The following is a 15,976-nucleotide window of genomic DNA, read 5'->3' as shown; positions in this document are numbered from 1 at the left end:
TTCTGTGATAGTTTCTCTCCAGAGACCTGATCACTTCCAAAAGGAGCAGTTGTCTGGGAATTTCTGGAGGGAAACCATCTAAAGTGGAAAGTTTATTTAATATTCAGTCAGGGATATGTAAGTAGGATCAAATCATGTCTTTCAAAGTCATCAATACTAATTTTGAATTTTGTTCTATGATGTATCTCTTCTGTTGGTGAGAAATATTTCTATAAATATAAGTAACTGCATTTCCATTGAATTACCTCTTACAATAATGATAGTATCACTCTCTATTTGTTCGCCTGCTCCAATTTACATAGTATTAAAAATAATTTTTCAAAGTCAGCTTTTAAGACAAAATTTTCTCCATATAAAAGATGTTGACACTGTCATTTGTCATAAATGCTTCAAATGTTTTCCTGAACTTGGACCACCCACTATTTCTACTACTTGTTTATCTATAAATACCTTTCTAAAATTATGCCTAGTGGTTAAATACAAGCTTTTGAGCATGTTAGAAAACAACCTAAAAAAACTCATTGAGGAATTCCCCTTTGAACTTCTGTTTTAAAGGCTTAGTCAGTGTTTTGTAAGGGCTTGACCATATAACATTATCATCAAAGTTTCTTTAGGAAATTCTTGACTGGTTTTGTCTCCTGCTCATGAATTGCAAGCTTGTGAAACTCAAATGCAGTTTCTTCGTTACAGGAGTTTAAAATAAAGTCCCAACCTTCACGATCAACACATAACTCATTTTGATCGGCAGAAAGGTTAAGTAATTCCTTCATTGTTATTTTCTATTGTCGGACTGACAGTATTTTGTATACAGATATATATTTGCATAGGAAAAAGACACCAGTCTACCCACTCTCACGCAAGGGTATTGTGGCTCTCAAATTTAAATAATAGCTACATTGCCTTTCAGAGAAAATAGGAATCCTAATTGAAAAGTGGGAGAAACCTCAGCTAGGCTAACAAGGCCTGCTGTTTCCTATAAACTGAAATGATAGGGAGCTAGATATGCATGAGACAAAACAGCCTACAAATGAACCCATCTATCTGTGAGCATGTACATTTGGACACATAAATATTAGAACCTAAGTGCTTTTTCAGGTTAGCCTTCCATTCAGTATTGCTTTTATACCGTAGAAGCATTAGAGGGAAGTGCATAATGGAGCCCCACGACATCCGCGCTCTAATGAGAACCCACAATAGACAGGACTCCTCATCGGCAGGTAGACTGAGATCCTACCGTTTGCTTAGCCCCGACAAGCTGTCAGTGTCTCCTTTCAATGTGATGTTCTTGGAAACTGAAAGTGAAACATCACCTGGCCTTTTATATTCCTTTGTTCTTCTATAAATGACGGTGAGCACCACCTTTTTGTTCAGAGAAACACTCATGAAAACAATAGTTCCAACAAATATGTATCTCTGAGAAGTGAAAGGCATGTGCTATTCTCAAGACCTTCCAGGTGGCTAAAATGTCACCCCCTCATGCACGGCGAGGAAATAGAGTAGAACAATGTACCTCAACTGAAGGGAAGAACAATGATTCTCAATGGCCATTATAATTCTATTTCTGTGCTAGAGACTCCAGGGGTGGAGAGGCTGGTTGTTGGAAGATCGTGTCCTGTTTCAGTGGACCTTACCTCAATATCATAAAGTTACAGACACATGGAGCAAGAAGGGATCATAGGAGACATGAAATCTACTTCCCCAAATCTGGGGTAACAGATACCTCTGTGACATTGAAGAGGATTAGTCTGCTTCACCAGGAGACCACAGTGATGACCAACTTGGAAATACCCAAGACAGAGAGCTTCTGTCCTGTATAATGATTTTAGTTTATTAAGATCATTTTTGTGCTGAACAATAATGAACCTACTTGTCATTTCTGTCTATCAGTCCATATTCTGCTGGACAGATCTTGCAGAATGTTCACTCTAGAATTGCAAGTGATTTTTAGAGTTGTGAAAAGGACCACAGTTGGAAAGGACCTCAAGAGATTTCTTTGTAGTTCTGGAAAATAATCAGACATGCAACTCAGGACATAGTCTATGCATTTTGAATTTATTCCTCACATAGTCATTGAGCATATACTATTTATCCACCATTAGTACAGAGGTTGGTATATACCAGTGAAAAACACAAAATACTTGGGAGCTTATATTCTTGTATACATATAGTTGACTCTGATCTTTATTTTATTTTATTTTTTATTTTTTTATTTTTTTGTATTTTTCTTAAGCTGGAAACGGGGAGAGACAGTCAGACAGACTCCCGCATGCGCCCGACCGGGATCCACCCGGCACGCCCACCAGGGGCAACGCTCTGCCCACCAGGGGGCGATGCTCTGCCCCTCCGGGGCGTCGCTCTGTTGTGACCAGAGCCACTCTAGCGCTTGGGGCAGTGGCCAAGGAGCCATCCCCAGCGCCCAGGCCATCTTTGCTCCAATGGAGCCTCGGCTGCGGGAGGGGAAGAGAGAGACAGAGAGGAAGGAGGGGAGGGGGGTGGAGAAGCAGATGGGCACTTCTCCTATGTGCCTTGGCCGGGAATCGAACCCGGGTCCCCCGCACGCCAGGCCGACGCTTTACCACTGAGCCAACCGGCCCAGGGCCGACTCTGATGTTTAGAAGAATCATTAGAATGGAAATCTTTTCTCCCTTATACTATCTGTATTTTCAATTGATATTTGCATGCACTTAACTATATTTTCTCAGATTTTATTCAGACATTGTCCATTTTTAGTAGTCAATAAATATGATTGTTTTTGTTTATTTGTTTAACTATTTGGAAGCTTTCTTCATAAAAAATATTATAAGACAATGGTAATTAATTCTCTCTATTCTCTTCCCTAAGTGATCTTCAATTCATGTAACTTGTTTCTAGAACAACCTTTAATAACATTGACTATCAGTTTTCTACAATGAATTAAATTAAATGGGCATGGCTGGTTAGCTCAGTGGTAGAATGTGGGCCCAGTATGTGGATGTCCCAGGTTCAATTCCAGGTCAGGGCACAGAGGAGAAGTGCCCATCTGCTTCTCCACCCCTACTCCTCTCACTTCTCTTTCTCTCTCTCTTCCCTTTCTATAGCTCGACTGGAGCAAGTTGGCCCCCGAGTGCTGAGTATGGCTCCATGGCCTCTGCCTCAGGTGCTAAGAAGAGCTCAGTTGCTGAGCAATGGAGCAACAGCCTAGATAGACAGATCATTGCCCCCTAGTGGGCTTTCTAGGTGGATCCCAGTTGAGGCTAATGTGGGAGTCTGTCTCTGCCTCCCTTCCTCTCACTGAATAAAATAGAAAGAAATTGAATGCAGTCTTTAGGATTGGTAGAAGGATAATTTCTCTTATTATGCATGTTATCTATCTGTGAACATGTGCTAGACTCAGTGGCTTGATTACTTCTCACAAGAGTGACATTTCTGGGAAATATTTACCTTGAGACTGACAATGACCCCAGTTTTGTTTAGCTTGACCTTATCACTAGTTGCTATCTTCCTTTCTCTGACTGTGGGCCTTTATTTATTTATTTTTTTAAATTAAGTATCAGGCTTTAATTTGGTCTTGCCTTATAAGTGACTTCTAAATCTGCATTCTCAGCTTTGATCATTCCCTGAAATCCTGATCCATCCCCACAAAGGTCTCCTCCCTCTATGGTGTCACAATGTGGAAGTCCAAACAGCGTCTAAATCTTCATGTGCACCAAACAGAAACAAACAAACAAGAAGCTTTGCTTTCCCTTTTCTTTCCATTTCTCCATCTCAGTTGCTTAACCCATCTCAGTTGCATAACCCATCTCAGTTCATGTTATCCATGATTTCTTTCCTTTGCTCAAGCAATCTGTGTACATTCTATCACCAAATCTGATTCGCTTCACCTCTGTAAATACCCCAAGTCTTTCCACCTCTTTCTCTCTCTACTGTTGAAACCTTTGTCCAAATCTCTTCTCTTTCTTGTTCTCTGACCATTGCTCGACTTTCCTCCAGTGTATCTTCTTGCATCCACTCTGAGCTCTGACAATCCACACATTGCAGAGAAATAAAAGTTATATTTTAAAGTTTAAATCAAATCCTATCTTTTGTCTAGTCTGGCCCAGCCCTATTTTTTTTAGATTTTATTTAGAAAATTTAACAGGGTGAGTAAGTACATAGGTTTCAGGTAGATGCTTCTATAGCAGCAGTTCTCAACTTGTGGGTCGTGACCCCACAGGGGTCGAACGACCAAAACACAGGGGTCGCCTAAAGCCATCGGAAATACGTATTTTTTTCTGATGGCTTTAGGCAACCCCTGTGTTTTGGTTGTTCGACCCCTGCGAGGTCACGACCCACAGGTTGAGAACCGCTGTTCTATAGCATTTGAACTGTTGATTATGTTGTATACCAATCACCCCAAGTCAAATCATTTTCTGTCACCATATATTTGTCCCTCTTGACTCCCTTCCCCCCAGCCCTTCCTCTATATCCCCCTCCCAGATACCCACTTCACTTTTACCTATTTTTTTTTTACTCCATTTCTTTCTGCTAACTTCCTTTCCCACGAATCTCCAGCCACTGATCATTTTCCTGTTCTCCCCATCCAGCAACTTCATTTCACATCAAGTCTTCCCTCTGGAGTTGGCTCTCACCTTGATCTTTGCTCTGCTAGCTCCTTATTATTATTCAGATCTCAGCCTAAATGTCACCGCCTTGGAGAGAACTTTCTGAAATTTCCAATACAAAATAGCCATTCCATCATTCTCTATCACATCACTCTAATTTAATTGTCTTCATGACATTTTTTTCTAAGTCACATTTTTGTGTCCATTCATCTGCATATTTTGTCTGGTTTGTCTTCTCAAACCAGAACCTAAGTTTGACTGTCCCTAGGGCCTTCCCTTCCTCATTCACTGCTCCCTCTTTGGGACAGAGGCCGCTGGCGGAGGTGCCACTGCAAGGCATTGATAAATATCTGGTAAATAAATTTTATTTTATTTGGATTGCAGCCCTGTCTTGCCACTATTTGGAAACCAGTTATAACTTCACTCCTGTCTCCCTGAGTATTGGCAGTCTTACCAATTTCAATTTCACCTGGGGACCTAAGAAGGAACTCCTAATTCCTTTGTCTTGGCCGTTAATGTGCTATCGAACTGAGGAGGAGAAGGGGGATCTCATGGGAATACCATTCAATATATTCACCTCAGAACATTTAAAAACTCCTAATCGCTTTCCCAAATGGCAGGTCATCCAGACCCAAATTTCTGATACTCAAGAGATTAATTTTTCTTAATGTATTTTTTTTTTTTTTAGTTTCTTTAGGAGTTTTACTTTATTTTTAATAATTAATCAAGGGTTAGAAAATACTGATCTCAGAAAGTCACCTGAATGGCACAGCCCTGGATTTGCAAGTGGTATAGTGACCATAGTGGGAGTCCCGGGATTCGTTCCTCACCCACCTCTGACACCTGGCCCCTTACGTACCTTACGTCATCTTTCAACTTTGGATATTGCACGTGCTAGCTTTCTGACCTAGATTTCGGCATTTCTCATTTTTTTCTTCCCCCTCCCCCAGCCTTCTGCTTCTTCCATGTGAATTCAGTTTATACAGCTAGGCCTGTCTCTTCCACAATTACTCACGTTGTCTTTGGCTTGGATTTCCTTTGCAGCTTCCGTTTTGGAGCTGGAAGGCAGTGATGGTCTCTCTGTGTTACTCTGCGGTGACTTATCTTTAGGTATCATGTAATGATACCTATTCTCTGCCCTGCTACTAATGTCAGTGTCATGAATGCTCCTTCTTCCCTGGGCCACTGGAGGCACTCACAGCAATTTGCTCTGCTAGTGTTAATAACTGACCTTTGTCGGTAAGGAAACTCTGAGAACAGGACAAGGACAGAGGCCTTCAACTTGCTTTGGCTTTTTTCTATCAAGACAGTAACTGATTTATTCAAACTCACCAAAACAAACAAATAAGAAATGAAACAAATATTTTCTTACTCCCTGGATTTATCACACAGAATTAACTAGTTAGTGGCCGCGGCACACCCTGAAACAACTGTGATTAATTTAGGAACCAAGATGGCGTGGGTCAAAAAAACAGCAGAGTGCATTTCCAATCACACCTTTGTCTTCACTTTTGCAATGAGAATCTCATATCCAAGAAAAGCTGCTTAGGTCGGCCCAACTTTTTCTGAGTCAGCTTGGATGATTATTTAGCCTTTAGGCTATTTTAAAATAAACACAAAGCTAAAATGACCGAGTTCTTAAAAGTCAAGACAGTATTGTTGACTTATCTTACATGACTGAAACTTTGTACCTTTTGCCCAACACCTCCTTTTACCTTCCTACCCCTACATGCCCCTGGAACTAGATTGATTGTGGTGATCTTTTCATAATATCTATCAAAACATCACAGTGTATACTTTACATATAAATGATTTTGATATGTCAAAGATATCTCAATAAAGTTACTTTTTTTTTTTTTGAAAGTCAAGGAATACACTGAAAATGTAGGAACCTATAAAACATTAATGACCTACTGTGTGCTTTTTGTTTCTGGATATAGACCTAGGTACACCATAAATATAAAAATGTTCTAAGAGAGGCCTGACTTGGGGTGGGGCAGTGGGTAGGGCGTCAACCTGGAATGCTGAGGTTGCCGGTTTAGGGCCCTGGGCTTGCCTGGTCAAGGCACATATGGGAGTTGATACTTCCTGCTCCTCTCTCTCTCTCTCTCTCTCTCTCTCTCTCACTCGCTCATTCTCTATCTCCTCTCTAAAGTGAATAAATTTTTTAAAAATTGTCTGAGAGACTAATTATTCTAGTGGGCAAAGACATTGACTTTATAATTCTTTTGAATCAATATATTGGAAAAGAGAGGATAAGACAGTGAGAAAGAGAAAGAGACAGAGAGGCAGAGAGAGTCAAAGAAGTAAATAAGTGGAAAACAGACTGAGTAGGCTGATTAGTAACAGGGAAGAGACTCCTGCTTGCAGTTCATGGATGCTGGTATAAATCATGCTTGAGGAAATGCTTGGGTGGATTAGGAGAGTGCTCTTAATCATTCCTTATTTTTTTTCATTCATTGACTCATTTAACATTTATATAGTACCATGTGCCAATTCTTCTGCTAAGTGCTAGGAATACAAAAATGAATGGTACGGTCTTTAACCTCAAAGAGCTCACAGTTCATTGGGAAAGTGAGACATCTTTTTAGATAATATATATGAAATATCTGGAAAGAAACACTGTAATAATGATATGTTGGTGGTGTTCAGGGGCCATTCAGTGAACATGACACACATGACTTCCCTGAACTCCCAAGATTATAATGTTGAATTGAGGGATTCAAGAGGAGTTAAGAAGTCATCACTCAGCAGTTTGATAGAAAAGGGTCTGGATCTTACAGGAAAGTCGAGGGTTTTCAGTTGAACTCAGGGAATCCTGTGTTGTGGAGTCAGAGAAGAATTAACAATGAACCTCGGCAAGAGGGATCTCAGGGAATGAAGCAAGTGAAGCTGCCCTGTGGAAGGGAGGCCAGGAAGAGCTTTCCAGAGGGGAAGGTGGTTGGGCTGTGTCCTCTGGTTAAGTCAAGGGCAGTCAGGCACCTGATAAGGAGGTAGAAAAGGAGGGAAGCGAGCCCTCAGGGTTGCTCAGGTTGTTAGCGCATGCCTTAGAGAATTTCTGGTGTCTATCTGCAACGGGCTAGTCCTTCCTCTTTCCACTGGACAAAAGGTGGCAGAGTGCTGCCCAGAACACCTCAGACACTCAATAGTCATCCCTCAAAGCCCCTTAAAGTGACATTGGGCAGGGAAAATGATCCTAACATTCATTCTAAATGGGTAGGAAATTACCAATTTTTTAAGGTATGATCTGAAAGATACACACCTCCCGTTCCATGGGTTACTCTCAGCGCTACTCCATTTATCTGTGTCAAAAACTCCAAGGGATGAATTGATTGTGCTGTAAGTTGAACCTCGGGTTCCATTCTGAGGACTTGAAACGTGACACTCTGCCCACCAAGTCCCACTGCTTGGGTCGTTTTCTCTGTTCTAATCTGTTGAACTATTTCTGCAGCCCTGGCGTTGTCCCTGCCTGGGCCAGGAAATGTAGTTTTGATCAGATTTCATAATAATATGGGGAGATGTGGAAGATTAATGCCCACTGATAATCCAAAATGCCAGGGAGCAAGACACAGAGGAGAATTTAATAACCTGAAAAACGGCTGCAGAAGAGAGTGGTTTTATTTTCAGCTGTCTCTTTCATGTACTGTTTCTATCCCAGGGTGAGTTTTGACGAGGGCCACTCCTGGGACAAGTATGGTTTCACTCCGGTTCCTCTCTTTGTCGACGGGGCTCTCGTGGAGGCTGGAGTGGAGACCCAAATCATGACGTGAGTACTTATTTTCCTTTGGTCAAAAGGAGGCCAGAGACCTGGATCCTGCTTTCAGCTGCCAAGGCCATGGATTTTTTTTCCCAGGGAACCCTATAACCAAAGCATTTAAATCTCTGAGCCAATGTTTCCTCATCTAGAAAGTGGAAATTTTGTTGCTTGGGCCACCGATTCGGTAGACCACTGACCCAAGTAGAGAAGCTAGGCTACTCATTGAAATGCTAATATTTCTAATGGAATTTAAACTAGTGTTGTAACAAATTGTCATTTATTTAAAACCCAAGCAAACAGAAAGTTTATGTCTTTCCATGGGTTTCTCTTTTTCCACACATTACAGTAAGAGATTAAGAACAGGGAGAGAGGGAGCAAAACAGCCGACATACAGAAAACAGGAAGCATTTTTTTTATTTAATTTTTCTGAAGCTGGAAATGGGGAGAGACAGTCAGACAGACTCCCGCATGCGCCCGACCGGGATCCACCCGGCACGCCCACCAGGGGGGCGACGCTCTGTCCACCAGGGGGCGATGCTCTGCCCCTCCGGGGCATCGCTCTGCCGTGACCAGAGCTACTCTAGCGCCTGGGGCAGAGGCCAAGGAGCCATCCCCAGCGCCCGGGCCATCTTTGCTCCAATGGAGCCTCGCTGCAGGAGGGGAAGAGAGAGACAGAGAGGAAGGAGAGGGGGAGGGTTGGAGAAGCAGATGGGCGCTTCTCCTATGTGCCCTGGCTGGGAATTAAACCCGGGACTTCTGCATGCCAGGCCGACGCTCTACTGCTGAGCTAACCGGCCAGGGCCTAACAGGAAGCATTTTAAGAGAAACTTCTACAGTCTAACACACTCACACTTACAGCTGTTCTTGTTACACTTCAGATTAATTTGCTGTGAAAAGTTTTCTACACTCCTTTATAATGCAGTGAGGTGGTATGATATAGTAGTTCTTAAAACTGTGAAAAAGCCATGAATTACTTTCTGAATATTAAAGAAAACCATAATAATTTGATACTATTTCCTAAAAATATGTCAAATTTTAATGTCTAAAAAGTTGATCACTGTGTGTGTTTGTGTGCACATGTGTATGTAGGGGATATGAGAGATAGTTATGGTGATCCTACACCAGGCGGTACCACTGCCACCATCCCCACTCCTATAATTAATATCAAGTAGACTTTCTTATTAAGATGTCATATCACTTTATTAAGAGTTAATATTATCTGCAAGTTTATGTGTATGAGCCATAAGCAGTATTTAAGATATACAGCAAGAGTATGTAGCAAAAGTATAACTTCTAGATGTTTGAAGACAGTAACAAAGTTTTTAAAAATACAAATGATTAGCCCTGGCCAGTTGGCTCAGTGGTAGAGCATCAGCCTGGTGTGCAGGAGTCCTGGGTTTGATTCCTGGCCAGGGCACACAGGAGAAGTGCCCATCTGCTTCTCTACCCCTCCCCCTCTCCTTCCTCTCTCTCTCTTCCCCTCTCGCAGCCAAGGCTCCATTGGAGGAAAGCTAGCCCGGGTGCTGAGGATGGCTCCATGGCCTCTGCCTCAGGTACTAGAATGGCTCTGGTTGCAACAGAGCAACGCCCCAGATGGGCATAGCATCGCCCCCTGCTGAGCATGCTGGGTGGATCCCGGTCGGGAGCATGCGGGAGTTTGTCTGACTGCCTCCCTGTTTCCAACTTCAGAAAAATACAAAAAAAAAAAAAAATAATAATAAATAAAAAATAAATAAAAATACAAATGATTCTGTAAAATACATAGATATATATGTATAGTCACTATCTATGCCAGTGTATGTATAGACATGTTGATACACATATGTATACACACAGAGAGAAAGAGGGAGAGAGAGAGAGAGAGAGAGAACAGAGATGAGAGAAATTGCCAGTATCAAGCATCCTGGGAAAACTTTGTAAAGTTATATTGTAAAAAAAAATTGGTGCTACCTACTGTATGCCAGATACAGTTCTAGATAAACAAATAAAAAAGGAGTCCATGGCCCTGGCCGGTTGGCTCAGCGGTAGAGCATCGGCCTGGCACGTGGGGGACTGGGTTCGATTCCCGGCCAGGGCACATAGGAGAAGCGCCCATTTGCTTCTCCACCCCCCCTCCCCTCCTTCCTCTCTGTCTCTGTCTTCCCCTCCTGCAGCCAAGGCTCCATTGGAGCAAAGATGACCCGGGTGCTGGGGATGGCTCCTTGGCCTCTGCCCCAGGCGCTAGAGTGGCTCTGGTCGCGGCAGAGCGACGCCCCGGAGGGGCAGAGCATCGCCCCCTGGTGGGCAGTACGTTGCCCCTGGTGGGCGTGACGGGTAGATCCCGGTCGGGCGCATGCGGGAGTCTGTCTGACTGTCTCTCCCTGTTTCCAGCTTCAGAAAAATACAAAAAAAAATAAAAAAAAATAAATAAATAAATAAAAAAGGAGCCCGTGTCCTCTTGGAGTTTGCATGTTTGTACATTAAATAAATGTGACAGAAAAGTGGTGTGTTACCCAGAATACTCTACCAAAAGATTAAAAATTGTTCTTGTGAATTTTAGTAAGTGAATGGAGTACTAGGAACACCACCATCTTTTTTTCAGGAGGCTCTCTGACCATGAGATGACTTTTCCAAATTATTTCTCGTCCTTCACTTTATCACCAGATATATAAAAAGAAAACCTTCATCTTTTCTAGGACTTCCTCTGAAGTGGACATCAAAGAATTTAAGTATTGAGTTTTAAATTCTATAAACAAGGTTCTGACGTTCGAGAAGGTTGTGCAATCTTGCTTCAGTTTATCAAGGCAGATGTGGCTGCTCATCACATCCTAATCTGACCTGTCTGGGCATCTTGGGCAGTGGAGCTATCCAGGGTCCTGACTGTAGTCAGGCATTCCCTGTTTCTATACCAGAGAGCCATCCTGGTCCTGCTTTCATTCTGGTTTCTCCTCATCTCATCATGTGACTTTTCCTGCATTCTCTTCTCTGAGGCCTATTTGAACTCACTGTGTGCTCCTCTTGGACATCACTTTGGACAATATCACATGTACTCTTAATTTCTACATGACCTGGCATTCCCTAGCAAAATTGGAGACCACAGTTTCAGTTTTGTGTTCATCTCATCTCTAATGTGAATATATTATTTCCTCAGCTTCAGATGGAGTTTAGCTGGTCACACGAGTGTGAGGGAGAGCTAGCTCAGGGCCAGACCATTTACTGCAAAGTCTAGGTAGCCCTCCTAGTCCCCTTTCCTCCCACTAAGACCTCACAGGATCATGGCGGGTTTGCTGCCCCACTTCTTCCTCGCCAATCGTCATACTTTAAATGCTAGTGGGTAGAAAAGGAGCGAGAACAGTGCATTATTTTCTTATATGAGATTTGGGATGGAAAGATATTTGTCTTTTCATGAAATTAACATGAGGTGGGAAGCAGTCATCTGCACCAGTATAAATAATCCAGGCTACCTGTTCTTAACTGTTTATTAAATTCAGAATTTCTCGTCTGACCTGTGGTGGTGCAGTAGATAAAGCGTCGACCTGGAAATGCTGAAGTCGCCGGTTCGAAACCCTGGGCTTGCCTGGTCAAGGCACATATGGGAGTTGATGCTTCCAGCTCCTCCCCCCCCCTCTGTCTCTCTCTCCCTCTCTCTCTCCTCTCTAAAAATGAATAAATAAAATAAAATGAAAAAAATTAAAAACAAAAAAAAAATTAAAAAAAAATTCAGAATTTCTCTACCATGAAAATGATAAAAGTTTTGTCAAGGCTCTTTAGACAGCCAGAGGGTGAACTCTTTTATTATTTATTTTTCATTTTATTTATTTTTTATTTTATTTAGAAATTAAATTTAATGGGGTGACATGGATCAATAAGAGTGCATAGGTTTCAGGTAGACATCTCTATAGCATTTGAACTGTTGGTTGGGTATGTACTCATCACCCAAAATCAAATCATTTTCCATCATCGTATATTTGTCTCTCTTTACTCCCCTCCCCCTACCTCTCTCTCCCCAGCCCCCTTCCCTGGTAACCACTTCCCCCTTACCTATGTCACGAATCTCATTTTTATATCCCACCTATGTGTGAAATTGTACAGTTCTTAGCCTTTTTCTGATTTACTTATTTTACTTAGCATAATGTTCTCAAGGGCCATCCCTGTTGTCGCAAATGACAATATGTCCTCATTTTTTTTCTTTTTGGCTGAGTAGTTTTCTATATGTATCACATCTTCATTATCCATTCTTCTATCGAAGGACACTTTGGTCGTTTCCATGTCTTGGCCCCTGTGAATAATGCTGCTATGTACATAGAGCTGCATGTGTCTTTGTGTACCAATGCTTTCCAGTTTTTTTTGGATAGATACCCAGGAGAGGGATGGCTGGGTCATATGGTAGCTCTATTCTTAATATATTTATGAACTACCATACTTTCTTCCATAATGGCTGTACCAGTTTTTATTTCCACCTGCAGTGAATAAGTGTTCCTTTTTCTTTACAACCTCTCCAACACTTGTTATTACCTGTCTTGTTGATAACAGCCAATCTAATAGGTGTGAGGTGGTATCTCATTGTAGTTTTGATTGGCATTTCTCTAATAGCTAGTGAAGATGAGCATCTTTTCATATATCTGTTGGCCATCTGTATGTCTTCTTGGGAGAAGTGTCTGTTCAGATCCTCTCCCCATTTTTTAATTGGATTGGTTGCCTGATTGTTACTGAGTTTTGTGAGTTCTTTATATATTTTGGATATTAACCCCTTATCGGAGCTTTTTCTTTTTTATAAATATCATCTGCCTTTTTGTTTTGTTGTTGGTTTCTTTTTCTGTGCAGATGCCTTTTAGTTTGATATAAAATGAGCCCTTAAAGGATTTCCAAGGGGCAATTTCGGTTTCTGTCCTAGATTTGAAAAGGAGTTTAGAATCAAATGGCCCACTAGGAAGGGCTGGCAAGAGCTTTGCCATCATGAAATGATAATGGCAAGAATTGAAGCAGTTTAGCCCTGGCCGGTTGGCTCAGTGGTAGAGCGTCGGCCTGGCGTGCAAGGGGTCCCGGGTTCGATTCTCGGCCAGGGCACACAGGAGAAGCGCCCATCTGCTTCTCCACCCCTCCCCCTCTCCTTCCTCTCTGTCTCTCTCTTCCCCTCCCACAGCGAGGCTCCATTGGAGCAAAGATGGCCCGGGTGCTGGGGATGGCTCCTTGGCCTCTGCCCCAGGTGCTGGAGTGGCTCTGGTCATGGCAGAGCGAAGCCCCAGAGGGGCAGAGCATCGCCCCCTGGTGGGCAGAGCGTTGCCCCTGGTGGGCAGAGCTTCGCCCCCTGGTGGGCGTGCCGGGTGGATCCCAGTCGGGCGCATGCGGGAGTCTGTCTGACTGTCTCTCCCCATTTCCAGCTTCAGAAGAATTGAAGCAGTTTTGTAAACTTTTTTATATTTTTTTAGGAACTATAAGGATGGGGAGTCCATCTGGGGAAGTAGATACTTAACCTTGCAACTGAACCAAAACTTATTAATGATGTGGACTAGTTGAATTTTGTACCCTTTCTTTCACTGCTGACTCTGACTGTATAGTTCAGTTGTGGTCAAGAAGAAAAAAAGGGATAGAACACTTTTTACATGAAGATTTTACTGACTTATCTTGTTAACTGCATTTGGAAGATTTCATTGTTTAACAGTTTATGACGGTTAATTTTATATGTCAACTTGACTGGGCCATGCGGTGCCTAGCATTTTGTCAAATATTATTCTGGGTGTTTCTGTAAACTTGTTTTTGGATAGATTAACATTTAAATCAGTGGTAGTCAACTGGTACTTACCACCCACTAGTGGACATTCTAGCTTTCATGGTGGGTGGTAGCAGAGCAATAAAAGTATAAATAAAAAGATAGACTTAAGTACAGTAAGTTGTTTTATAAAGATTCATTCTGCCAAACTCAGCAAAAATCTGACATAAAGTACTTGGTAAGTAATTCTTATTATATGCTTTAACTTGCTGTAACTCTGCTTTATAAATTTTATAAAGTAAAGTTACTTCCCTACTTGATAAATCACCATTACTGTGGAACCAGTGGGCGGTTAGAAAATTTTACTACTAACAGAGATACAACAGTGGGTGGTAGGTATAAAAAGGTTGACTACCCCTGATTTAAATGAATAGACTGAGTAAAGCAGATTGCCCTTTCTAATGTGGATGGGCCTCATCCAATCAGTTGAAGGCCTATATAGAACAAAAAGGCTGTCCCTTCTTTGAACAGAAGAGACTTCCTCCTGTCTGGCTGCCTTTGAACTGGAGCAAGACATTTTCTTGCCTTTAAACTCCAACTGAAACATTCGTTCTTCCCAGATCTCAAGCCGGCCAGCCCACAGACTGGAATTCCACCATTGTTTCTCTTCGGTGTTTAGCTTGCCTATTTATCCTAAAGATCTTGAACTTGTACACAAACACATATCCATCCTATTTATTCTGTTTCTCTGGAGAACCCTAATACGTACTTTATTCATTCAAAAACATTTAATAAGCTTCTAATATGTTTTAGACCCTCTTGAGGGACATAAAAGAGGCCAATACAATTCTTTTTATCTTACGGAGCTCTCAGGCCCACGTGATGTGGGGAGTGAGGATTCTTTAAACATCAAGGAATCCTCCTTATATAGTCAGGTTTTGAGCAGAGGCAAGTGAAGACTTCACACATACAAGAGGTGGCAATTGATTTCATTTTGATAGCACTTCACCTACAGTACCTTAGCCTCAGTGCCTAAAAGGGAGTGTGACACCTATCAGATGTCACACTCTGAGAGAGTGAATTATTTCAAGGCAAAGAACAGGACACAAACAAAGGGAGGAGCCATGAAAGAGCATGACCAAGAGGGAGGGGGTGAGACTATGAAGGGCCTTAGGCTATGTTTAAGAATTTCACCTTTATCTATACTGATATTCTCGAAATTGAAAATATAGTAACCCCACTCCTTTTCTAAAAACCCACAGAGGTCTGTCCATTGCCTTTAGGATAACATGTAAATTCACTGAATGGCCCACAAATACACACACACACACACACACACACATACACATACACTGGGCACATGTCTATGATCTCATTTCTGGCTTCTATTCTCTGACCCACTAGTGCCTTTCTGCCCCTGCATGTTTGCCTATGTATCTGCCTGGTACATGCTTGCCCTCCCCACATGGAAAGGAAGGCGAACTTCTCAACTACCTTTCAAGTCTTATTTTAAGTATCAGCACAGTTTTCTTTAACCCCCTAGGTGAGGTTGGGTCCCCATGCTCTATGTTATCCTGACTCTGTATGCTTCTCCCTTGACAACATCTTAGATAATAAGTATTATTAAAAATGCATTGTTCGTTTAGTATTGACCCCCTTCCACCTTCATCCACTCTTGATAAAGACAGACAGACACACACACACACACACACACACACACACACACACACACACGGACATATACATGCAAATGACTAAGTTCCCGCGAGAAGAGTCTTTGTGTATCTTATTCTTTGAGCACCATATGTTTATTAGTTTTGTGCTAGCACTGAGAATTTAACAGTTTATATATGTGTGTATATATATATATATATATATATATGATTAATACATGAATGAATTAACCAGTGCAATGCATGGTTCCTAATAATACTACCAGTGTTTTGATTG

At 41.9% G+C, this 15,976-nt stretch overlaps 1 protein-coding gene across 1 annotated transcript in view; it reads left to right on the top strand.

Annotated features, from left to right (window-relative positions):
• Positions 1 to 15,976, top strand: part of SORCS3 (sortilin related VPS10 domain containing receptor 3) — a 631,295-nt gene that overhangs the window by 540,167 nt on the left and 75,152 nt on the right. The window contains exon 14 of the mRNA XM_066355178.1: positions 8,239 to 8,346. Within this exon, the coding sequence (XP_066211275.1) occupies positions 8,239 to 8,346 (108 nt within the window). The remainder of the gene's footprint in view (positions 1 to 8,238; positions 8,347 to 15,976) is intronic.

This window comes from Saccopteryx leptura, chromosome 13, assembly GCF_036850995.1.
Source record: "Saccopteryx leptura isolate mSacLep1 chromosome 13, mSacLep1_pri_phased_curated, whole genome shotgun sequence".
Lineage (NCBI taxonomy): Eukaryota > Metazoa > Chordata > Mammalia > Chiroptera > Emballonuridae > Saccopteryx > Saccopteryx leptura.
This window is presented reverse-complemented; position numbering and strand designations above follow the sequence as displayed.